The sequence below is a fragment of the Ambystoma mexicanum genome, chromosome 2p (genome assembly GCF_040938575.1).
Source record: "Ambystoma mexicanum isolate Mex_15411 chromosome 2p, UKY_AmexF1_1, whole genome shotgun sequence".
Classification (NCBI taxonomy): domain Eukaryota; kingdom Metazoa; phylum Chordata; class Amphibia; order Caudata; family Ambystomatidae; genus Ambystoma; species Ambystoma mexicanum.
The window spans coordinates 1,022,373,705-1,022,400,559 of NC_090923.1; the positions used below are offsets into that span (position 1 = coordinate 1,022,373,705).

The 26,855-nt window shown below is 46.9% G+C and overlaps 1 protein-coding gene across 1 annotated transcript in view; it reads right to left on the reverse strand.

The window, feature by feature from the left end:
- Positions 1-26,855, reverse strand: part of CNIH2 (cornichon family AMPA receptor auxiliary protein 2) — a 707,580-nt gene that overhangs the window by 327,403 nt on the left and 353,322 nt on the right. The window contains exon 2 of the mRNA XM_069644884.1: positions 24,544-24,612. Within this exon, the coding sequence (XP_069500985.1) occupies positions 24,544-24,612 (69 nt within the window). The remainder of the gene's footprint in view (positions 1-24,543; positions 24,613-26,855) is intronic.

Below are 26,855 nucleotides of genomic sequence, written 5' to 3' on the forward strand. Positions count from 1 at the left end.
TAATTCGAAAGACCCAGGAACCTCTGGATCTCCCGGACGGAGGTCGGGGCCGGCCAGTCAAGAATAACGTGTACCTTGTCAGGATCCATGGCTATCCCTCCTTCTGATAGAACATATCCCAGATAATGTACCGATGGTACAGCGAATCTGCATTTCTCCTCTTTGACCAGTAGATTGTTCACCTTAAGACGCTCCAAAACTCGTCGTACTTGTGTGATGTGTTCTCTCATGTTAGGGGAAAAAACCAAGATATCATCTAAATAGATGATAACCGAGATAGAAAGCATGTCAGAGAACATCCGGTCCATAAATCTCTGAAACACCGCTGGGGCGTTCACCAAACCGAACGGCATAACCTTATACTCAAATAGGCCCAGGGGAGTACGAAACGCGGTTTTCCATTCGTCACCCTTGGCAATCCGCAACAGATGGTATGCGTTGCGAAGATCCAGTTTGGTATATACTCGAGCACCTTGCACCGCCTCAATAATGTCCGTAATAAGGGGCATAGGATACCGGTCACGGACTGTCACTGTATTCAGGCCCCTGTAGTCAATGCAGGGTCTAAGATCGGTGGAATCTCTCTTTTTAATGAAAAACAAAGGGGCTCCTGCTGGAGACTTTGAAGGTTGAATGAGACCATTTTCCATGTTGGTATCCAAGTATCTCCGTAGGACTTGTCTCTCGGTTTGGGTGAGAGCGAACATCCGTCCAAACGGAACCAAGGCATTGGGCTCCAGATCGATAGTGCAGTCCTCTGGCCGATGGGGTGGAAGTCTGGCATGGAGGCACTCCTGAAATACCTCAGAGAAGCCAGAGCAGAAATTGGGTAAAGCATGGATACCAACATGGTTGTTGGAAAACACCTTGACTGGCTGCAGATCAGCTCGACCTTCCAGTAAAAAACAGTTGGTTGCGCAATACGGGGAACTGAAACTTATTTGATTTTCGGTCCAGTTGATCAGAGGATTGTGTCGACGGAGCCAAGTAATGCCCAATATGATGGGGAAATGGGCGGCCCTGATAATATCAAAACTCAGGACTTCCTTATGTTGGTTAATCGTCAAGGAGAGATCTTCGGTGGTATGGGTGATGGGACCTGAGGACAAAGGTGAACCGTCCACACCTTCCACCTTCTGACCTTCTGCCCGGGGAATCCTACGGAGACCCACCTTGTCTGCCCACAGGGTGTCAACGAAGTTTCCTGCCGCGCCACAGTCTAATAGGGCCAGTGTCTCCACCTGATGTTTTCCGAGGTTGAGCTGTACTGGAATGACCATCAGCCTGGAGTCCTCCTTGGTTTCAGAAGAGGTCACTGACAGAGAGACATAGGGACGATGAAGATTGCTCAAAGACCCTCGGTCGCTTGTCCCTACTGACGCCGAGGGTACTCGTTTCCCGACCTCTTATTGGACAGCTCTGTACAGTCTCTGAGAAAATGTTGATCTGATCCGCAGTAGGCACACAGTCCTTTCTCTCTTCTGCGACGTCTTTCCGCTGCGGACAAGGGCGCCCTGGTGGCACCGATCTGCATGGGTTCTTCAGTAACGATGTTAGTAGAGTGACTAGGGAGAACGGGTACAGAGGGGTCTGTGATATGGCCAGGAATCCTTTGCTTCCGACGTTCAACTCTTCTCTCTTGAAGGCGATACTCTATGTGAAGTGCAGCAGAAAGTAGATCTGAGAAAGTAGGGGAACGAGGAGATCTGGCCAGCTCGTCTTTAATTTCCTCCTTCAGCCCTCTTCTGAAAATGGCATACTGTGCTGTCTCGGGCCATCCTGCTCCGGCTGCTAATGTCTTGAAAGAGGAAATATATGATAAAACGTCAAGCGAGCCTTGCCGGACATCCAACAGATCTTCGCAGGCTGTGAAGGAGAGCTCTGGTCGTTCAAATGCCTGTTTGAGAAGATTCTGAAACCCCGAATAGTCTTGCAAAATGGCGTTTCCACTAGTCACCAATGGGGTGGCCCAGGACAGAGCGTTTCCAGTCATGTTGGATATTAGGAAACCCACCCGGGCCTGATCCGTAGCAAAGGTACGAGGTCTGAATGTGAAATGTACCAGGCTTGCTTCAAGAAACTCCTTCACCTTCTTGGGGGAGCCATCAAACTTCCCAGAGGATAGCGCCATGGGTGGCAATTCCGAGGGAGTCGGTTCCCTAGCCGTAACCATTTGTTTAAGCAAAGCGTTTTCAGTCTTGACCCCTTGTAGTTCCTGGGACATAGCTTGAAAAGCCTTCCACAGCTCTTGGACCTGTTCCTCAGCTGACATCGTGATACTCTTTGGCGTTGCAATCTCTGTGTCTTGACAAGTACCCTTGGCTGAGTTTCCCCTGTACCCACGTTCTCCTCACCTGAGCTTTCAGAGTCAATGGTTCCTTGCAGTCCTCGACGTGCCAGGTAGTCTCTCTCTCTTTTCTGATGCGTGGGCTTGTCACGGGGAGAAGCCACTGTGGCCGCTGGGTGAGAACCGCGGCACAGTGACCTCCTTTCCGGGACCAAGCCAGAAAATGCAGGGAAAAACCCGCAAAGGGGAAAAAACCCTGATAAGAGGTGCCAAGACTTGTCGGAGAAGGCCAGTTGTTCCCAGATGAAAAGAAGGAAGCGAAGGATCTCCAACAACTGACGGGGGCAATAAATGTCCAAGTCCAACAATAGCAGTAGGCCTGAAGCGCAGGCGGAGAGGGCAGCGGCTGAGGAGGCTGCAGTGGAGGTCGATAATGTTCCAGAAAAGCACTGCGGAGGAGCACGGAAGGAACCCTCACGCTGACTGGACCAAAAAGAGCAAGGTGAGGGAACAGGAGAAAAAGTGAGAGAGAGAGAGAGAGAGAGAGAGAGAGAGAGAGAGAGAGAGAGAGAGAGAGAGAGAGAGCGCGCCGGAGAAAAAAGCACAGCAAGTGCCGCCCAGGGACGGCGGCGAAAAAAAGGGAAACAAGTACGGTGTTCTGAAAAGCCGGAACCCCTGAGTAAAGTATCCAAGGGGAAAATCCCCTGAGAAATTCCAAAGCGAGGTGTAGAGGAAGAGCGAAGGACCCAGAGTCGAAAAGTAAACAACAGAGGAGGGTTGCAACGCAACGACCTGCCGGGAGGCGGGGATTAAATACTCCCGGCAGCGTCGCGTCCTGCGTTCGGAGCTGCGGAGCGAAACACAAAAAAAGGACTAAAGTAATCCTCCTCTACGTCCTCTCAAACTCCAACGCGGAAGAAATCGCCAGTCGTGGTGATGACCGCGACTGCGAGTGACAGGTGAATGGTCAGTAGGAGAGCAGAATGTAAGGGGGCTGCTTTGTGGCCAATGAGGGAAGGGTGCTATTGTTCATAGAGGGAGATGGACAGCGAATGACCAATAGGAGAGCAGAATATAAGGGGTGGTGCTTTGTGGCCAATAAGTGAAAGTTGATATTGTTCATAGAGGGAGGAGGACGGCGAATGATCAGTAGGAGAACAGAATGTAAGGGGGGATACTTTGTGGCCAATGAGGGAAGGGTGCTATTGTTCATAGAGGGAGGTGGGCAGTGAATGACCAATAGGAGAGCAGAATGTAAGGGGTGGTGCTTTGTGGCCAATGAGGGAAGGGTGCTATTGTTCATAGAGGGAAGAGGATGGTATAGGAGATGTTTTAGGAATTATAGTTTGTAAGGTGATAGGGCTGAGGAGAGGGATTATGTAACTTTTCTATGCCTTCAGTGAAGGCAACCTTTAATTAACAATTCTGTATGGTGGGCATGTTGCGACTTTCGCTCACAGTGAGTGTGATACAGTCCACTGCAATGAATGTAAAAAACGTGTTAATACTGTCCCTGGAGGAGCGAGTATTTCCAGTCACTAAAGAGGTTCACTTTCCACGCCAACACGCAAAGAGAATCCTGCTCCTTCCGCCTCTGACAGACAGGGGAGCAGCTGCTATTGCCCTGTTCAAGGGCTAACAGAGCCAGATGTAGGGAAGGGTGACTATTGCATGTAGGAGGAGGTTGCTTAGTGGCACAACAGTGCGAAGAATAAAGCATTCGAACTATCCTTTGCCATCCTGAGCCCCAGGTGAGTGAGGCTGCTTGTGGCGACTCTCCTGGGCCTACCTTTGCCATCTTTGTGCCTGTGCTGCGGCCTTGCCCAGCGTAGCTTTCCTGGCTCCCCACTTCCCTCCCCCTCTCTCCTCCCGCCCCCCAACCCGCCCCCCAACCCGCCCCGTGAACCTGATTGGTGGATTGAGATCCACGTTGCTCGGTGTATACACCGTAGCTCCACCTGGGTGCTCTTTGCCATCCTGAGCCCCAGGTGAGTGAGGCTGCTCGTGGCGACCCTCCTGGGCCTACCTTTGCCACCTGGGTGCCCCTTTGTACCTGTGCTGCGGCCTTGCCCAGCGTAGCTTCCCCGGCTCCCCACTTCCCTCTCCCTCCCTCCGACCGCCTCCCAACCCGCCCCGCGAACCTGATTGGTGTATTGAGCTCCACGTTGCTCGGTGTATACACCGTAGCTCCACCTGGCTGCACTTTGACATCCTGAGTCCCAGGTGAGTGAGGCTGCTCATGGCTACCCACCTGGGCCTACCTTTGCCATCTGGGTGCCCCTTTGTGCCTGTGCTGCGGCCTTGCGCAGCGTAGCTTCCCCGGCTCCCCACTTCCCTCTCCCTCCCTCCTCCCAACCCGCCCCATGAACCTGATTGGTGGATTGAGATCCATGTTGCTTGGTGTATACACCGCAGCTCCACCTGGGTGCTCTTTGCCATCCTGAGCCCCAGGTGAGTGAGGCTGCTTGTGGCGACCCTCCTGGGCCTACCTTTGCCATCTTGGTGCCCCTTTGGGCCTGTGCTGCGGCCTTGCCCAGCATAGCTTCCCTGGCTCCCCACTTCCCTCTCCCTCCCTCCTCCCGCCTCCCAACCTGCCCGCGAACCTGATTGGTGGATTGAGCTCCACGTTGCTCAGTGTATACACCGTACCTCCACCTGGGTGCTCTTTGCCATCCTGAGCCCCAGGTGAGTGAGGCTGCTCGTGGCGACCCTCCTGGGCCTACCTTTTCCATCTGGGTGCCCCTTTGTGCCTGTGCTGCGGCCTTGCCCAGCGTAGCTTCCCCAGCTCCCCACTTCCCTCTCCCTCCCTCCTCCCAACCCGCCCCGTGAACCTGATTGGTGGATTGAGCTCCACGTTGCTCGGTGTATACACCGTAGCTCCACCTGGGTGCTCTATGCCCTCCTGAGCCCCAGGTGAGTGAGGCTGCTCGTGGCGACCCTCCTGGACCTACCTTTGCCATCTGGGTGCCCCTTTGTGCCTGTGCTGCGGCCTTGCCCAGCGTAGCTTCCCCGGCGCCCCACTTCCCTCTCCCTCCCTCCTCCTGCCTCCCATCCCACCCCGTCAACCTGATTGGTGGATTGAGATCCACATGCTTGGTGTATACACTGTAGCTCCACCTTGGTGATTTGCTGAGGCACCCTGGCCGAAGTAAGAATCTCCTGACCCTCACCTGCATACTTTCCCAAATAAATGCCTAAATTGTGCTTAAAAGCACCTAGAGCGCACTCAGCGCGTGGTTCCCCTGCCCATGCCCACCCGCTTCCTGCTTCGCTTCGAGCCCGCCTCCCCAGCCCTGATTGGTCCGCCTCTAGCACATCAAGGACACTTCAGGGCAGACCTCTGCCCGGCAGCCCCTGCGGCTAAGGGCCCCAAGGCCAAGGGCAGCTCCTTCATTGGCAGCTCCAAGATGTGTCTGCCGGTGTCCGCAGGGGAAGCCAATGAAGCCAGTAGTAAACAGACACCAACATAAACTGTGAGTGTGGCATGGGTGTTGAGTAGAGCAATTACTCTACTCCAGAAAACCCCTGCCACTCTATCTTACCTTCCAATAACATAGACTGCCATAGACTCACACCAGGCATACTTAGAAAGATTTGTGACCACCAGACTGCACCTATTCATGACAGGATTGTAGAAGTTGCCTTGCATTACATACTAACATACTTGTCAAGGTCAACAAGCGCCTCACTTAGGTGACACTTGAATGTTAGCATGCCAACACCTAGATAGAATTGTGAACATTAGCCTGTGTTACATCTAGATAGGATTCTGATTGAATGATAGCATGCCCGCACCTTGAATGTTAGCATGTGCCACACTTAGATAGAATTGTGAACATTAGCCTGAGCAGCATCTAGATAAGATTGTGAATGTTAGCGTGCCTGCACTTAGATAGAATTGTGAACATTAACCTGCGTAGCATCTAGATAAGATTGTGAATGTTAGCATGCCCACACCTAGATAGAATTGTGAACATTAATCTGCGTAGCATCTAGATAAGATTGTTAATATTAGCATGCCCACACCTAGATAGAATTCTGAACATTAGCCCGCGTCGCATCTAGATAGAATTGTGAAGGTCAGCAAGTGCTACACATAGACAAAACTGTGAATGTTAGCATGCTAAATGTCAGGTAACCCACTAACCAATATAAGCTCAAACTCCCTGCATACTTATCTCACTCAAAAGCTCACACAACCATCTATCGCACCACAAGCCACACGCACTTCACAACACTGCAACAACACATAAGCCGGAGCAACAGCACATGCGGACTGACACCGATCCAATACCCACACCAACGCTCAGCACCCGGTGTATACCGAGTTGAAGCTGCCAACAGAACACCACTCCTCTCACTATCCTACTCCCTCTTCACCTTACTAACCTATCCCACCTTATCGTTTACAGATCCGCCAGAGCGCCTGGGGACCAACTCCGTTGGTGACGGTGCGCGGTAGAAATACCTCTAACATTTAACATTTAACATTTACCCCAAAGTGCTTCTGCTGTTGCAAGATTATTGCAGCAAAGGTGATTTGCTTTCAACTGTGCCGCAGCCGCTACACCAAATATGCACACCCAGTATGGGGCAAACGCAACGTCCATTGCCAAAGCTTTGCTGTGCCTGTAACAACCTCAGGGGCCACAGCATACCGTGCATATGTTGAAAATAAGGTATTTTCTTCAAGATGCCGAAGGGTAATTATAAAACACCCACTGATATACATGTTTTCACCTAGAATAGAACCAAATGAAGTAGCATAGAATTTCCTTGGATCTTTACTGTTATTTTTTTTTAAATAATCCTTGTACAGCCATTTTATATACTTCAAAGTACTAAAATGGTTAACTAAATGGTGCTGTATTTCGATTCTTAATGACATAATGCATCTATGCAGCTACATATCATCTTTCTGGATCTTCACAAAGTAAAGTCAGAACCTCCCAAACACAAAGCTGCAGGATCACAGCGCAGTAGTAGCACAGCTACCAGTCCCGAGACGGCGCTCTCTTTATGGATGAACATGGAAATGAATCCAGAAAGAACCGAGGCTGCCTGGAGAGGCAGCAGAAGCAGCCAAGGGGCCCTGTGCCGCCATTGGAGGATTCCCGTCTTCAAGAGAAAGGGACTGAACCTATCACAGGAGCTGCTCTGTCTCAAATGTAATCCATTGGCCTCTAATGCGGTGAAGACCAGGCCCTCAAGGCAGAGGCTTTGCACAGCTATATGTCCATGATTTAGACAGATGTGTGTAGTGTGTGTGTGTCTTGTTCTTTATCATCAGCGGCTGTTAGGGTCAAAGGTGGATTAGGCAAGGATTTACGTATGTATATATTGGGTTTTATAACGTGCAAACCTAGCTGGGATGCAACGAGCACTGGACAACAAGCAGATACAGTAAATCGTACAATAACATGAGTATCATGTGGATAGACTATTGTGCCTATAGTTAGGAGGATATGGGGGAGGGGATGCACAAGGTGACGGGTAAGGAAAGGTGCACCCCGTCTGTGTAGTGGAAAGTAGAAATGGTGAAAGCAAAGCAACCCCTTTAGTCATTTTTAGGCCACCAGCATTTTATTTTAGTTTTATTTGTTTTATGCGTATTTATATAGCACACAACAGCCCGAGGACATTGTGGCACTTGTTAAAGTACAAAGCTTAGTTACTTAGTTACATGGTCATTAGCAGTATATATACATGTTACAATATAGTTATATTACATTTGTGTTATACTACAATATACATGGCAGAAGTGGAGGAGGCAGTCCTCCACTTGCTAGTTGAGGAGAGTGGCCTTGAGGTTGTTGCAGAAGACAGAGATGGAAGTTTCAGCTCTAAGGGTGGCAGGGAGTGGCACAGAAGCAGGAATGACTTCTTTCTTGAAGATGTAGGTGTCTGACTTTGCTGACTGAAGACAGACCTCGGGTCTCAGCACAGTACACAGGCCTCACCAGAAGCCATGCCTCTCAGCTCTTGCTACCATGCTCATCACCACTTGTGGAGTCCATGTATGGTGAGGCCTGAAGGTTGCTGCACGCACGACTCCTGTGGTGCTGGGGTTCTGAGTGCGGGGCTGTGCAGTTCACAACCGGACCCATTCGCTCTCCCTTTTTAGATCTGGCGACGTCCCAACCCAGAGGGACAGCAGCAATATACTGTGCTCATGGACAATTGTATTTATATAAAGATGTGTGTCTTTCCATGCCCAGGCACAGTGAATTAACTATGTACTAAATTGTGTTCCAGGTCAAGTATATCGATCACTGGACATTTAAAAAAAAATAAACAATTCACATTTTTTTTGTTGCTAAAATCAAGTTTAGATAATTAACAACTCTGTACTTTTTACAACATCTCCTAAATCTAGAGTTCAGAAAGTGACGCGAGCAAGGTAAATATCTGAAATTGCCTTAGGATTGGGCAAGGAATAGAGCCAATGGGCTCTGTTCCAATATGGCAGCTCTTTTTTCGACATTGTGGTATCCCGGCTTGAAGCATATTGGTACGAACGGATAAAAGACAGTGACTTGTTCTGACCCTGCTTTTGAGAAGTTTGGTGTCCCTACGAGTAATCACTGGAGCGTCGAGCATAATCGTGAGTCGACATTGTCTTTTAATAGAATTTCATATAAATCTAAGGGGAACACTTGCCTGTGACATATTATGGGTAGTCTGTTATATTTATTGAGTAGCAGGCAGTATAAATGACTTAACATGTGGCTAATGAATGTTGTTGTTTGATCTGGAATAGGCTCATATGTCCATTAATGGACACCGGAACGTGTTTTATACGCAAGCCGGCTTTCATTCGTTATTACTATGCTAAGGTTAGTTATCTGGTCTGCCCTCGCACGGATATCCACTCAGTCTACCCTATGGGCATTACCACCAGTAGTGGGACACATAAGGTGTGGTAAGTGATCTGTCTGAGTTTTGGCAAAAGACATAAAAGAGCTAGATCTATATGGCCTAAAATGGAAATTCCAACCTTTCACTAATTGCGTGACCAAATGGGCAATATGTGGTATAAAATGCCCATGCTGTCTTATCTATGTTGGAAAAACAAAATACAAGATTAGACAGAGGATATGTGAACACTGCTCCTGACTGAAGAACAAGGTACCTGAAAAACCAATGGTCGCCCATTTCAAGGAAAAGCAACATCATTATACTGATATATTTTGGTTCATTATCCAGATTATAAAGGAACCTCCATGAGGAGGGGATTGTGATCTAGTTTTGAAAAAAACAGAACAAAAATTGATTCACAGGTTAGATTCGGTAAACAAGGGGTTGAATACACCGGTAGAGTGGTGCCTATTTATGTATTAATTTCATATATATTTATGTAGGTTAAAACAGATGACCGTGCTTAAATACTGTCTTTTATGGTTGTCAATAATATTGCAGTATTTAATGTGGTAATGGCATCATTGTTTTGGTACCGTGTGAGATTTAGCTCCTAAATCAATAGTTAGGTGAGTTCAGGAGTTGAAAGATCATAAGCTGCGGTCAGCATACGTATCTGCCCAGGATAGAGTATTTTTGCATTAACTTCTGTATGCTCTTTCTTTTCATAAGAGTAATGAACAGGGCGTAGGAATCACATTCGCTTCTCAAAATATTGGGCATCGGACGTGATCCCCTTTTTCCAACACAGTGAGTGTACAGCATTGGTACCCTGGATGGAGTAGTTTATGGGCATGAAAATGTCGTGGTTTTGTAAGTCTTTTGACCATGATACGGTTATACCGTTGTACCTTAGTATTCAGTTTATAGACATAATATGCTACCTCAACCTTAATTCCAGAAGGTATGCAATTTGTGCTGGTAATTTTTGCTGGTTTGAGAGGGCGCTTTTAACTGCTGGCTGTGTCTTTAAGCCCCCATTGGTTTGATGCACTTTTGTCTCCAAAGTTTAAAACACTTGGGGTGATTGACATATCCACTTAAGATAACATATGAGGCGTGTCTCCCTTTTCTGGTCTCCATATTGAGGCAAGATACTGTGGCATATATTTTATATATGGTTCAATAAAGTACTGTAGCAAATCTCGTTTTGTGTAAATTCTAGGAAACAGAAAGAGATTCTGAGTACAGAGACTATCGTCACAGTATCCTTCTCAAATGATGAAGTAGTGGGAAAATAATAAACTCATTTGAGTAAATGTAATGCAGGTCTAATATATCGATCATTGGAAATTTAAAATAAGAATTGGTTTTGCTAAAATTAAGTTCAGATAATTAGCAACTCTGTACTCTTTACAACATCTCCTAAATCTAGAGTTGAGAAAGTGACGTGAGCAAAGAATATATCTGATATTTCCATAGGATTGAGCAAGGAATAGAGCCAATGGGCTCTGTTCCAATATGGCAGCTCATTTTTCGACATTGTGGTATCCAGGCTTGAAGCATATTGGTACGAACGGATAAAAGACAGCGACTTGTTCTGACCCTGTTTTTGGGAAGTTTGGTGTCCCTACGAGTAATCACTGGAGCGTCGAGCATAATTCTAAATCGACATCGTTTTTTAATAGATTTTCATATAAATCTAAGGGGAACACTTGCCTGCGACATATTGCGGATAGCCGGTTATATGTATTGAGTAGCAAGCAGCATAAATGACTAAACATCTGGTTATGAAAGTCATCATTTGATCTGGAATAGGCTCATCTGTCTATTAATGGACACCAGAACCTGTTTTATATGCAAGCCGGCTTTCATTCGTTTTTACTATGCTAAGGTTAGTTATCTGGTCTGCCCTCACAGGTGCCTGGATTATAGCTGCAGCATATAATAGTGGTTGTATACACTACATCAGCTGTAAACATTTAAATAAGTGGAATGAAAGCAAGAGGTATCTTGTGTACGTATGTCATTGAGCCTGGGGAGACAGTCCCTAACTCAAGTGTTTTCACCAATTGACAGTAAAAGAGAGACACATAGTTTGGTGCCCATAATGTCAACATGTTTTTGAGTTTTCGATACGGAAAGAGCATAAAGTAAAAATGCAATTGGAATTTTTTTGAATATGTAGGTTTGGCGGCAGCACTCTCCACTTGCTTTGGATGGGGTGGAAAGAATAGTAAGAGAATCTGGGACAACTACCCCAAAGCTCTACACATACCCAGATTACTCAGCATATGAAGTAAGAAGGTAACAGCCGTGTTTAATGAATGTGTGACATATGGAAAAACCAACATAATAAAGCAATAATGCAAGCTTCTGTTCTTTGAAGGAGTTTTTTCGAAGCTGATGGAGATTTAATCCAATAAAAGAAAATACATAAAGTAATTTGCCCTAAACACGTGAAAGAAAATACTGTTGAGCTATGCTTGTGCGAGGTGTGAAGCCAGGGTGCCAGAGATCAGTTTTTAATGGGTTATATGGTATTTTGTATGTCTTTCTACAGTTCTTCACATGAAAAAGTATCTTGAAAGTCAACAATAAATCACACATATCACAAGTTTCTCTATGTTCTGATGAAGGCCCCTTTGGCGATCAGTTGGGAATGTCTAGGATAGGCATTTCTCATAGTAGGCGCCTGAAGCACAATGTGTCGACCCACAGTCTGACCGAATAGTCATATGAGTCCGTTTTTGATGGATTAGGTCATTTCTCCTCTACGTGTGACCTCTCTGTACAAAACATATGTTTGTAAAAGATCCAGAGTGAACTGTACTGCATAGATAAAGCGATTTGGACTACTCTCTGGAGTACATGAAAAGTGCAATGTGTGGTCGGGGGTCTAAGTTGTGTTTCTACCAGAACCTTGTTGTTTTTGTTTCTAGTTTAGGTATAAAAATATAACTAATAACATTGTCACAATTGTATACTAACCCCACAGTGTGATGAGGTGTTTTTCAAACATGTTTTGGGATGTCCAAGTTTCTAGGAAAAGTAACGGTACCTGTGTTCTTTGTATTTTCCGATTTAATATAAAGAGTTTTTTTACTAAGAGTTCTGGAATAGTAAACAGTTTCTTAGCAGATCTCTGGCAGAGGTGCATGGGATTTTTTCAATCATAGCACTAAGCTTAGCCCATGATTATTGGTAGACGTGGAAAAGGGAGGGGTAGCCTGTTTCCTTGCTGTACCTGTAACCGTGTACTGTCCAGCAGTCTTAACCGAGGTCAATAAGACATCGACCTCACATTGGCCTAGCACATTCATTCAGGCCCCAACATAATTGCTGATGAGGACAGGGACGGGAACCTGCTGCAAAGATGACGCAAGGTGCGACAGCACACCACCCTTCCTGGAATCTCTAGGTAGGCCTACTATTCTATGGCATCATTGGGAACCGTTATCCGAAACATATTTTTAGGCGGTTTTTGGTGTCGGCTACACTGCTGTGAGAAAGATGTTGATTCTACTCAACGCTCTCAGTGTTGAAGGCCAGCGAATGTTTGCAGGGCTGAAACCCGAAGTGGTACAAGATGATGATGATGATGATGATGTATGCAAAGAGGCTTTGAGAAGGATCGTAAAGAGGTTCTAGAGCCAAGAGAACATTGTACTGCAAAGGATCAGATTTTACAGCAAGAAGCCAGAGCCTGCAGAGCCAGTGGATGACTATGTCATTAAGATGAGGCAACCGGCGGCGTTAGGTGACTTTGGGGATTCCACCGAAGACGCATGATCTGCGATATGTTGATTGTGCACGCAAACAATCGTAAGCTGCAAGACAAATTCATTTTGGAGAATGAGTTACAAATAGATAAGGCCATTCAAATCACCTGGACAGTAGAGGAAACCTTGTGTAGGGGCAAGGAGTTTGCGGGAAGCCTCCCGGTCCCAGATGTGCATGTTGTTCAGTACAAGATGAGGAGAGACAAGTGGCAGCCTGAGACCAGAGAAGAGAAAGGGCGTAAGCGTGAACCACTAAAGTGTCATAGGTGCACCAGCACCAGCCACCTGGCGAACGACAGAGAATGTCCATCTAAGAATAAAGAGTGTTCGAGCTGCAGGAGATTTGGACACATAGCAATAGCTTGCAAATGGTGGGGTAAGAAAATGGCTGCGTTGGTACTAAATGAAGAGACGTAGTGTGATAAGTTGTCAGATCAAGAGGGGTGTCCAACCGTCATCATGGTGTACAGTGCGACAGCCAGAAGGGAGAAACCACACTGTGTCCTCAAGGTCGACGGAAATTAAACAAGGGTGATGGGGGACTCTGGCTCGGATCTTGCGACACTACTGGTTAGCAAGTATAAAAACATGGGTGGCAAGGGCAAGGAGGAAGTGCGGAAGATGAAGCACAAACCCAAGGTCTTTAGAGGAGCCACCGTCAGCCTGTTGAGGTACCTTCTGGGCACAGTTGAGTTCAAAGGAAGAGTGACGAAGACCAGAGTCTACTTTTCGGAGTAGGGTCTGGCTGTGCAAGGTTGGGATGACCAAGCCAAGTTAAAGATCAGGTTAGACCCCAGCAAGGAGGACTAAGTGCTATCAGTGATCACAGGAGGGGCATCAGTGTCCAGAGAAGAATGTTATTCTCAGATAAGCCGGGAAGATTAAGAATTACGTGCACGAAATAGTGCTGAAGCAGGATGCTATTCGGGTAAAGCACAACGTGAGACCGGTGCCAGTGATGTCGAGGGGAGCTTTACAAGTGCAATTGGAGAACATTTTAAAGGAGGGCACGATTAAGACTGTGTAATTGTCCGAATGGCTGAGCCCGGTAGTCCTGATAAAAAAACAGCACTCGTAAGACATACAAGTTTGCATTGACTAAATCTGGAAGTGGTCACCGACAGCTCGCCCGCTTCCCGCCTAAATTAGCTGATTCATATGATGAAGGAGGCCAAAATATTTTCTAAACTTGACATAAGGAGGGCATATCACCAGATCAACCTCCATTAAGAGTTGAGGCCATTGATGGCGTTGATAATTTGTTTGCTACTTACCAGTTTACCCACATGCCGTTTGGCCTGTCATTGTCTGCATCAGCATTTGAACGCATTATGGACGTAGAGACTCACAACATTGTACTTTGGAAAGTTCTAACCAAATAGCAAGAAGCTGGGTTGAGGTTGTGCTTTGACAAGTGCGTGATCAAAGCTAAATAAGTTTAGTATCTAGGCTGCAAGATTTCCAATGAGGGGATCAGCCCCAAAAGGAACTTGTTGCAGGCCATAGTGAAAGCACCAATGCCGGCCAACAAAGAAGAACTGAGGTCGTTTTTGGGCCTGTAGGAATATTATGCAAAATAAGTTCCCAACTTTTCAGAGATGAACACACCCATGAGGAAGTTCCTGAAGAAAGGCGCGGAGTACAGTTGGTGCCAGGAGCAGTCGAGCAGTGAAAGGTGTTTGAGAATGTCAAAGAGCGTATTACCCACGCCCCCCTGCCTTCAGCCCTTTATTCCACTGTGGAAGGCAATCAATACTACTGATGCCAGCTCGTATAATTTGGGGGCTAAGTTGACCCAGACGAGGAGTGATTCTGAACACATTGTGGTGTGTCCATCCAAAGCACTGTCCCAGGTAGAAAATAACTAAGGAGATGCTAGCGCGTGCCTGGGCAGTGGAGTACTTTAGGACGTGCGTGTGGGGCACGAAATCTCAATTGGTGACTGACCAGAAACCATTAATTCACATGCTGAGCACAGGTGGGACAAAAACGTCCACACCTCTCCTTGCCCACATTGCTGCAAAGCTGCAAGCGTACACTTTTGAGATTGTGCATATCGCTGGGTGGAAGAATGCCCAAGCAGACTGTATGTCAAGGCTACCCGAAGCAAGAAATACAGCGACCAACTTCCTCAAGGAAACACTTGTGTACGAGCGTGATCGAAATAAAATATCAATATCAATATCAAAGGACGAGTGCATAGTGGCATCCTTGGGAGATCTCAGAAGCAAGTAGTTCCTCAAAATGAGTGAGGGACACTGGAAAGAAGAGACGGCGAGCGATTCAACAATGAAAAAACTCACAAAATTGGTCAGGAAAGGTTGGCCCGATGAAAGAGCGATTCCTGAAGGCCTGAGGTCATACTGGAGGGTGGCCGCTGACATTTTTGAGAGCGAGGGCCTGTTGATGAGAGGGGATGTAGTTATTCTGGTTTATAGTGATTGCATCGAATGCCAAAGCATTGAATGCCTTAGCATCTAAAAAAAAGCAATGAAAAAAAAGCATTGAATGGATTTGTTTTTTCCTTTTTTTTTAATGGGGGGTCCCCTCCGAACCCCGATTTTTTACCACTTAATACCCATTATAATTAAAATAAAACCTTTACCCTTGAAAAAAATGCATTCAATCCTTTTTTTCGATGCATTTTTTTCCATGCTTTGGCATTCAATGCTTTGTGTTCGATGCAATGACTGGATACCGTTAGTCTGCCTGTAGAGATGAGGAAGATCATCATGTACAGGGCCCATGTGGGGCACTTGGGAAGCAACATGATGAGGCAATGCATGAGAGAGTCCTACTGGTGGCCAGGCATGGACTAGGATGTAAGGGTCATAGCGGAAAGGTTTAAGGAGTGCATAAACAGTGACAAGAGGCTGAAAGTCAGACAAGCTCCATTGCATCCAACTGAGATACCAGAAGGTGTGTGGCACAAGCTGGGACTGGACTGCTGGGTCCCCTGGAGGTGATGTCACTGGAGCACAGGTACGGGATAGTTGTGGTTGACTATCTGTCAAAATGGGTGGAAACTGAGTTTGCGACTGTCATCACGACAGGACATTTTTCAGAGAGAGGGCCTGCCCAAAGAAATCGTCACGGACAACAGTGTCTAACTCGTCTCCAGAGAGATGGAAAAGTTAATGAGGCGAACAATATTAGCCAAGTGAAAGCTGCACTATATCATCCTCAGGCCAATGGGCTCATGGAAAGGACGAAAAGGCTGATCAAAGGGTCATTGCAACTGGCCACAGCAGCCGGCATGGATCTATACAGGACAGTCAAGAAGTCCGTAGCTGTCCATCGCCTGACTCCCAATGGGACCAGGAATGTCTCCCTGTTTCGCATGTTGAGGAGAAGAAGAGCAGCATCTACACTCATACCGCCCTGAAGGGTCAAGAGTAAGAGGGGACAACAACATAGATATGGAGGATGTAGTGTGGAGATTGAGAAAAAATTAAGATGCAGATGAAGGACTGGAATGAAAGAAGAGGAGCTGTCCAAAAGACTGATGTTCAGGAGGGTGCCTTGGTCCAAATAAAGTTAGCACATAAGGATCCTGTGACAGGGTCTAGGTAGAGCACACACCCCCCCCCCCAGAGTACTGCACAGAGGGTGCAACCATGTGTGCTCTCAATATGGGAGAAGATGGAACATGGAGAGAATGGCCTTCTTTGAGAGAAAAGCCAAGGACAACAATCGGCAGGAAGATCGAGAACTGGGACACAAAGAGAGAGAGAGAGAGAGAGAGAGAGAGAGAGAGAGAGACTAGTTGATAAACCGCTCTTGGACACCCATGAGCAATTTAGGAGTGAGACTCCTGAGAGCCCAAAAAATTAGGAAGAGATACATCTGGCAGAAGGCGAGGTGCAGACTGAACAGAGAGAGGAGGTCAAGATGATGTCGCTGAGTGAGGAGACAAGAGAGAACCGACCTCAATGTGAGAGGAAGAAACCTGCACGATTTGCAGACTTTGTCATGGGGTATTACCAGCTGCTCAACCTGTGAACGGAGGATAGCACAGGGGCAACGTGCTGGTCTAGGAAGCACGACCACACAGAGCAACAGAGGTTTGAATCCCGGATCCATACTTAGAAACCAAACTCGGGTATTAAGTGCGTTATAACATTTTTTTAAAGGAGGTATGTGGAGTCCACGTCTCGTGAGATGCCAAGCCGCTGGCTTTCGCGACACCTGACAGTTGCTGCACGCGTGACTCATGTGGAGCCAGCGTTCTGACGTTGGGGCTGTGCAGTGCACTCCCTGACCCCGGTGCTCCTCCTTTTGTATTTGGCAACCTCATAGCCCAGAGGGACAGCAGCAATAGACTGTGCTCATGGACAATTGTATTTATATATAGATGTGTGTCTTTCCATGCCCAGGGACAGTGAAGTAACTGTGTACTGACACAGTCCAGCAGTCTTTACAGAGGTCAGAGGTCAATAGAGACATCAACCTCACATTGGCCGAGTGCATTCATTCAGGCCACAGCACACTCTTGCCCTCCTCAGGCTGCACTCCTCATAGTGCATTAGGCTGAGTGATACAGTCATTCTTCTCAAGTGACCCTGATATATGTGTTGGACGCTCATTTCCCCCACATTTTAGTCACAAAGAGCTCTAGGTTGAGAAAAGAGGAGACGGTGGGTGCTGGCTTCAACACTGCACTACAATACCCCTTTCCTTCTGCTGCTTTCTCCTGGCCCCAGCAATGCCCTGTCAGGCAAAGGCTTCCCTCCATCTTTGTGATTCTTCTCCCTGTCTGGTCCTAAATCACTGACAGGACAGTGCTAGTGTTCTATAGGGCCAAGTGTTCTTGAGGAGAAGGCTCACACTGCTAGAGCCCTACAGCATTATCAGAGCACATAATTTGGGGGGTTTGTAGCCATGACAGGGTTCTGCTTACGGAAGGTTATACTGCATGAGTCCTTTGTCAATGATCGGGGACTTCACAGGGAGGCTCCTATGACGGATTACTGTGAATTGATTGAAAATGTTTGGCCTACCAGAGAATTGACCGAATAATGTTTGGTCGAATTTAAAAAAACAAATAATGCTGCAGTAGTCCTCTGCACCCCTTCCCTACCTTAACCTATTCCCTTACCCCTCCCCACATCTATATTTCATAAAAATTAACCAAAATATCTAACGAATTCGACCAAAAGAATTTGGTAAATTCTGAGTAGGTCAATTTGGTATTCGATCAATGTGTGTACTACCTGCTATGACTGTGGCCCCATAGCACACACTTCTAGAGTGAACACAGTTGTCTAGTGGAGGAGGGGCAATCTACTGTGACATAAGGGCCGTGTAGCCTGGCAAGGAACTGCTTTAGAAAGTTCTCAATGCAGGGTCATGTAACCTGGCAGGCCATTGCTGAAGGAAGCTCAAGTAGCTGAGGTTCAGCAGCCAGGCCAGAACACTGCTGCAGGATGCTCACACTAATTCTGGGAAGCCAGGTGCTGGAATAATTTGCAAGACCGGCAGCAGCCTGCCGGTTTTACTGGCGCGGCTACCATCGGACTTGTAATGAGGCCAAGTGTATTTCTGTAGGCATGCTCACACTGTTACAGTCCCGTATCATTGACTGTGTACTTCTGATGGTAGGGCACACTGCTTGGTGATAGCATTGACGGGGCACTTCTGGAGGAGGCGTGCACAGCCTTTTTAAGAATGCTCAGGGGAATAGAGCACTGACAATGGGGAAAGCTGACACTGTTAGTGTCCAGAAGGTGTGACATGGCCCTGCTGATGACCTCTAGAACTCACAGTGTACTTATGGAGTAAGCTTACTGTGACGAGTCAACTTCCGGGGTACCAGTGGTCCGGGGGCGAATATCGATTTCTAAACCATTAATCAGGCCCACACCTCTAATACACCTGAAGGAATCAGAACAGATCGGAATAACAAGCAAATTATTAACCTCCTTGTACAATTTCGGTAACGTGGACACAATGGCAGGCTTATCTCTTAAAGGTTGTGGATCTTTAGTTAGTTGCAACACAGCGAAAATTCAATTATTACCCAATGATAAAAGGGACGGTCCAGTCAAGGTTGTATCAAAAATATCTACTTTATTTATATCACAACAGACAGTTCTAACAACACTACAATATACAACCCACCCTGTATAGAAATGCAGAGGCATACAGGTTCAAAGAAGGAAAAGGGATGCACTCTGGATACTGACAGGAGGGTAGTCGGTATGATTAATAACCACAACAGTTGAAGGTTTCTTGGCGTTAACACAAAGGGATCAGTGGGTCTCAAAATGTCTCTATGGGCCTTCTGGGAAGGGCCAGTGTGGCAGAACCAGAATGTACAATGTGCTGTAGATATTCTTGGTGCTCGACAGGGTCGAGTCGGCTTCAGGGCGCTTTGCAGGCTTCAGTGACAGAGTTTGAGACACGAGTCCCTGCGGGTATCAGGTGGCAAGACGGTTCGGCGAGCAAAGCTGGATGAATAGTTTCAGTCTGGCCTACATGGCGGCTCGGGTCAGGAATAGTCTCAGTGCTGGTCGGCAGGTCTGAAGCACTGATCAAGACGTCTTGGATGACTTTACATAAAATACATGATAATTCATTATACATTACTCATTATTCAATACTATCAACAATAAAACATATCATAGCATTATGACATGATATTACTCTTGTTACAGTTTCACATGCGCTAGGGGATACCATGAGGAGAGCAAAACTCGCAGCCTCCAGGTTATCTCCATCTGCATTTATTAACCACAAAATGAATAGGGAGATAACCTTGAGGCTGCAAGATTTGCTCTTCCCATGGTATCCCCTAGCGCATGTGAAACTGAACAAGAGTTAAATCATGTCATAATGCTATGATGGTTTTATTGTTTATAGTATTGAATAATGGTGAATGTATAATGGATTATCATGTATTATGCAATGCTATTATGGTCTTGTGACTGAAATAAAGTTTTACCCGACTTTACTGTAAGCGATGGCAGCAGTTGATTGCAACTCGTGGAACTCGACTGGCATGAAAATGTCCTTTTAGGCAGACATCGGTAGATGCTTGTCGAGGCACTTCTCCCAGCTTCTTCAATGGGCTTGTATAATCCTATAAGGTGGTCAGCCTAATGCTGCGGAGTGTGTTGGAGGCAGCTACCTTGTTGTTGGTTGTAGGTTCAGAGACCTTCTGGCACTTCCTATCCAGTATGCTTGCTGCAGAGCCTAGCAGGGAACGCTGTGTGCTGGCTGGGTACTGGTTCTGGAGCAGCTAGAGGTCCTCTGGATTCCGTATCTACCTCTGTTCCCTGAGAGGTGTTTAGCAGTGGGATAGTTCTTCCCTCTTTGGAGGTCCTGGCCTTGCTTCACTGGTGGAAGATGTAAGGCAGACTGTACCTTCAGTCCGGGTCCAATGATGAGATTTTCTTGCTACTCCTTGCAAGGTTTTCAGATGATCTCCCAAAAGAGAAGCTCAGCCATCTTTTAAAACCAAGTGGGCCACAGTGATTGTTGTAGGCTAACCCTACCTTAATGAACCAATCCTGCGGTCCCTACCAACAATCGTCTGTATGCATGAGGTCCTAACCAGAATGCTTTGCAAGTGAAAAGGTACATTGGTGAAACATGTGATACTAAGTCCCACCCATCTTCCGTCTGATGTTGATCAAAGAGTCTTTCTAGTTAATTGATCTTCTGTGATACCTGTTTAAAGTGGCAGGTCTGCCTTGAATCTGTGGCGAGACCAGACTCTTTGGCTCCTGCAAAAAACATTCTCTTGCCTGATGAATGGGGTCCCCCTACCGGGAGGCTTACTATAAACACACAGTCCCAGACATGACAGTTCACTGTCAATGGCACTGAGGGTGGGAGCTAGGTTCAGGTTGACACAGTTACATATGAAAGGTTGTTGGGGTTTCCTGTCTCATTTGTTAACACTGCAGCCAGTCCCCATGTGGGCCTGTTTGAAGTACCCTCTAATTAGTAGGCTAATCACTGCCACCGGCTGCAGGGCTGAACAAAAGAGCAGGGTGGCCCCATGTAGCCTTTTTTAGTTAATCAGGCTGGCCATGCTGGGGGAAGCTTGATCCTCCCCCTTCCTGGAGAGGACGCACTGTTTTCCTGGCTGTCACATTCCAACTAAATATGACAGGGCTGACTCTGCATCTAGGCTGTCTCCACCCAGAGCACAAAGGTATGTGCGTTTGCCATGGTGTGGATTAGCCCCGCACATTTTCCAGAGGTTGGTCTACCATCATTACATTTATATATATATATTTTTTTAAAGCCCTGGAGCAGCACACCCACCATGCAGATGGTTGAATTCCTCAGAGGGATTTAACAAGGGTATGTGGCCAAAGTGCAGGGCGTGGCCAAAAGAGTGCTGGGCATGCCCTAACGGTGAGGCAGGTGGCTTAGTCAAGGGCTATCTGTGCCAAATAATACATCATGAGGACCTCCAAACACCTATTTTAGATAACTTAGCATTGTCTCAGGTGGTCTTTGCATTCTGTTTGCACGCACAAATAAGTCTCTCTCTGATTCAATCTGTAAGTAAATCTCTGTAAATAAATCACTTGCTCACTCAGCCTATAAAGAATTAAATCACCCTCCTTCAGTAAATAAATCACCCAGTTTCAGCTCTCCTCTGGCTGCCTTCCTTGGTTCTGCTATGCAGAGACCAAAACACTGGTCCCATCATAATCTGCAGCCACTCTCCCCTCCTTTCATTGCTTTGTGTAGGATTGTACCACTGACTGAAGCCACAAGGCGGGCCTGAAGGCATGCTGCATATATTCCCTAGGGAGGCGTCAGTCTTCAGAACCTAAAGGCAGGGGTGTAGCCAGGATTGTGGAACATGTGAGGCCAGAAGCTAATCTAGTTGGGCCCACCGCAGCCACATTAACATCTGTAAATGCCTCCAGAGCGCTGCTGAGGGGACATTTACAGATTTTCCGTGGGCCTTGCCTGCTCAGACCTTACGCTGTCTAGGCCTCTGCAAATGCTCTGTCACTTTAAATGTGGACTAGCTAGCCAAATACAGACCTCTTTAATAAGTGTTCATTTATCCCAGGCATGTTTTTCCCTGCCGTGATTTGCCGTGGGGCATGGAATACGATAATGATAATGATTTGTTATTTATATAGCACTTTTGCCAATACATAGAACATAGTCACATACAAATATGCTTGGACAATAATGACGTTCAAGGAGGGGCTCATCTTAAGCGCCTTCAATGATAAAACCAAGCATCAGGAAGTATTTCCATTATTACCTACGTGCCACACAGCTGCCTCAGGTAGCTTAAAGGGCGGGCGCCAAACATCATTTTGAAATGGCCTCTCAGGAATCTCAAGCTGGCCCTAAAGGTCACCAGTGAGAAAGGGAAGGATGACAACTAGCATCAATGTAATCTACTGGCTGTTTTGCATAAAATAAAACAGCATTTTGGGAACGGAAGAATAACCACACATGTTTCTATTTGACTAACATGTCTGCAAAAGTGATTCAAGCCTGCAACCCTTCTGAGCACAAAATGCACCCTTGCTGCCTATTTCCTTTGTGATGACACCCTAATTGTAAAATGTCATACATTTGCCCATTTGGACAGCCTCAGCCTTTGTACATAAGGCGTTGGCTGGCTGCCTGCGTAGAATACGGATTGTGTTTTCCCCGCAGTATTCCTTGTACTCACGTGAGTCTCTTGTGCAATCAGGCTCTTGACTCACGTGCATGAAAAGGGTGCCTGGTGCTTACTCATGGGGGCTGAGGGAGTCCTGGTTTACGGGCAGTTTTTGGAGACTACACTGGCTTGCCAGAGCACGCCAAACCTCTGAGTAATGGAAAGCTTGACCCCTCTGTGCCTAGGGCTGGGAGAGTGGACGCTGATATGGAGGGAAGGGAGAGAGACCAGCTGGCTGAAGAGAGGGCTGTCACCGGTCAGAGTAGCTGGAAGGATGAGGCTGTAACTGACAGAGGTCTCCAGCTGCAGCCCTTCACCAGTCCAGAGATGCTGCTCTGACTTCGGTTTTTACGGCAGAATGGCTCACAGGGAAATGGAGAAAACCTACTGAAAGCCAGTCAGGGGTGAACTGGGAACCAAAAGAGACCCTGGAAATAATGTTCAAAGTGGCCCCATAGTACACATTTTCAGCAAGCCCAACCCTTTTCCTATGGGAAAATTTAGAAATAACACACAAAGAGGCGCAGGATGCAGAGGCCTACCAGGAAATCTCCAGAGTTCCCTATAGGCCAGTCCACCCCTGAAGCCAGTACATCTGAAAGGGCAAGAAGGAGGGGTAGCGTCAGGTAGCCTGGCACATGGCTGACTCGCCACCCTTACTAACCTATCACAGGCACTCGCTTGCCTAAAGGCTGGCACTTGAATCACTCTTTCCCAGTTTTTCAGACATGCCTTCATCCCTCCTCCATAGCACCATCCCCAAAAAGACATCAACTCCAGGGAGGTTAGGTTGACCCAAACAGCAGGACAGACACAGACCCTGGCCCCTAGAATAGGTCTTCTGAACAAAGTCCCTCGGTACCAGCGTGGTCGACAGAAGAAGGCCATGATGGGGTGACATCTGTTGTGGCTAGAGATATGATTTCAATAGCAATCACCCCCAGGCACAGGGCCGGTAACGGCCCACCACCACAAGCTTAGGTACACCCTGTATGCAGGACTCAAGTCGACGGTACACGCGGGTGCACTGAGTCCCCCCACTTTTTTCAGAAGTTCTCCCATTTTTTTCAGAGGGCACCTTGATATGCTAATTTCTGGTCACACCACATTCAATTGGTATGTTAATGAGTCCCCCCACTTTTTTTTTCTTTTTTGATGGGAGAAGGGCTCCACATGTATTGTGCGAGCCCTATCGCCCATCAAAAATTTAAAAGCAAATATGGCCACCACCATAGTAAATAGAAAAGGGAACACATTCCTTGCCTGTTTCTTTGGCGGGCTGGCGCAGACAAGGGAGCACAGCAATTGGAACAGGACGCTCAGGGCAAGCAGGTAAATCTGTGAGGCGTATATCTCCAAGAACCTCTGGTTACTAAAACCTGTGGCAGATCATTGAGATCGATTAATCAGAACTTCCTAGCGATTCCTAAATGTAGAACCGTGAAGGCATCTACTGGAGCCTTTTTTGCAATTGGCCCCAAGGCTTGGAATGACCTCCCATTGGAGTTAAGAGGCATTGAATCGATAGATATATTCAAAAGGAAACTAAAGACCCATCTGTTTGCATAGGAAACAAAGTTCATGATAACCACTTGAATCTGCAATCCGTATATTTATACAGACCCCAACTGTTGCCTGTTGTTTTGTCTTGTTGCGCCCTTAAACCCAAGGGTCCATGGCTGCGCATAACAAATCTATTAAAGTAAAGTAAAAGGAGGGAAGGTGCAGGATGTTGTGGTGCCACCGGGGTGGTGTGGCAAGCCGGCAGAGGGGCCAGGAAGGGGCTGATGTATACAAAATGTCAGCACCTTGGGAAGGGGTGCGGATGACTGTGAAACTCAGGAGGACACTGGCTATGTCTGCCCATATTCCCAAGCAAGTCACTCTCTCAGCACCCTTCCCCAGGTGCGAATAAGCCATACCAAACTTCTTAAAGTTAAAACCGGGCTGGAGCACTGGCTACTCACCGCCCTCGCAGGGTTCCCTTGGTCGATTGGGCTCTTGAAGTCTGTCCTCAGCTCGTCAAAGGCGATTATCTGTGTGAATGAAGAAAAGAAAGAGATATAAGATGGAGAGACACATTAGAAGGCCCTCAGATCATGCACAAGGACACATTAACGAATGTGATTGGACAAGTTAGGCTTTTCGGAGATCATATTCAAGGCAAGGTGAAGGTGATAGCTCAGCCTTCAGCGGGAAATGCTGTTTCGATCCTGTGACTATCAATTCATGAAAGTATATTACTCACGAAAATTAGAGGGCATGCTGCCGCAGAGTGATGACCTCATCTTTCGCTTCCGTGACACGAAGACCATAGCAGAGATGCCACTCCTGTGACACAGAACGTATATTTATAACAAGAGACCGCCAAACAGAAATGTCAACAACACAGCACCCGCCATTTTAGAGTGATGGGATTCATTTGCTTTGCTGCCTTCATTTCATTTCATCAGAATATGGGTGTGATGTCGGTGCTCTGTGGTACGGCGTTTGTTTGTATTGATATAAAAGCAATAAGCTCTAGCCTCGCAATGTGCGGAAGATCTGTCGCAGAGTGATGACATCACTGTTTATTTACCTGCTTTAGTTTTCATGCATTAGAAAGTGGTAGTGCTGTATCTGCTGCAGGACTGAGTGTCTGTTTGTAATGAAAAGATATAAGTAAACTCCACCCTTGTTATTATTGTTAATATTATGGTATTTATTGAGCATGGACCTAGCTTTGAGAAGCAATAGAGCACTTTACAGAGGTATATAACAATACAGATACACAACGGAGTGCTTTAGAGAGTTATAGAACAGTACCAGTGCATAATGGAACACTTTTCAGAGGTAACAACAGACCAGATATACAGCAGGGGGTAGGATACAAAGGGGCACAGAGAAGGGGTACAGCTGTACAGGGTGGGGGGGGAGTGTCAGGTGGCGTCTAGCAAGTCAGGTGGCACGAGGGTGTGACAAATCAACTTCCAGTGCACCAGTGTTCCAAGGATGAATATCGGTTTCTAAACCATCAATCAGCCCCACACCTCTAGTACACCAGAAGGGATCCGAACAGATTGGAAACACAAGTAAATTATAAACCTCCTTGTCCAATTTTGGTAACATGGACGGAACAGCAGGCTTATCTCTGCAAGGTCATGCATCATTGGTTAGTTACAACACAGTGAAAATACAATTATTACTCAAGGATAAAAGGGACTGTGTAGTCAAGGCTGTATAAAAATGTTCTACTTTATTATTATCAAAACAGACAGTTCTAGCACACTACATAACACAACCCATCCTGTCAGGAATGCAGAGGACAGATAGTTTCAAAGAAGGAAAAAGGATGCACTCTGGATACTGACGGGAGGGTAGTCGGTAAAGTAATTAATCACACTATTTCAAGGATACTTGTTTTCAACACAAAGGGAGCAATGAGTGGTAAAATGTCACTAGGGGCCTTTGGAGAAGGACCAGGGGGACAGAAGCACAATGTACCTTGTGCTGTAGAAGTTCTTGGTGCTGGACAGGGTTGAGTCGGTTTCAGGATGCTTGGCAGCTTCTACGACAGTGTTCAAGATGGAAGACAGCTGCAAGTATCAAGCAGCAGGCCTTTCGGAATCATTTGGGGTTATTACGAGTTGGGCAGTAAGGGTTAACGGTCACCGGTAATGATGCCGGTGCCGGTAAACCCTTAGCGCCCTATTCCGAGGTCCCTTAGCGGGTCCCAGCAGGAACAGCTGGTATGACCATCCGTTCTCTGCGGGTCCCGTTAAGGGACCTTGGAGCTAATAACGGGCCCGCAATTTGCGGGCCCGTTATTAGCACCTTCCCCATTCCCATTGAGCCCTATTGGGGCTCAATGGGAATGGCGAATGGTCAACTGAATGGGGACTTACCGGGTCTGCACAGGTCGGAATGTCCCGGTAAGTCCCCATTCAGCCAGACCGGACCCGGGTTTGGAGGCAGCCATTACAGATCCGCCAGAGCGCCTAGAGACCATGCAGGTGGCAACAGTGCATGGTACAAGAACCTTTAACATAACAAAACTTAATTAGTAAAGAATGTACAATTGTACTGAACACTGATAGCAGATGCCAGTGGCCATTGCATTTCGGACCCACTGGGCCCTTCTTCAGGGCAATACCTACAACAGGTGAAAACGTCAAAAATACAGCAACGTGACCGACTCGCTGGATGTTTGGGGTTTTCCTCATTTGAGAGGATTATGGCTTGGTTGCGCGCTCATTTTTCGGGCTGATTCTTGCCAGTGAGGATCTACGTTCTAGTGGAT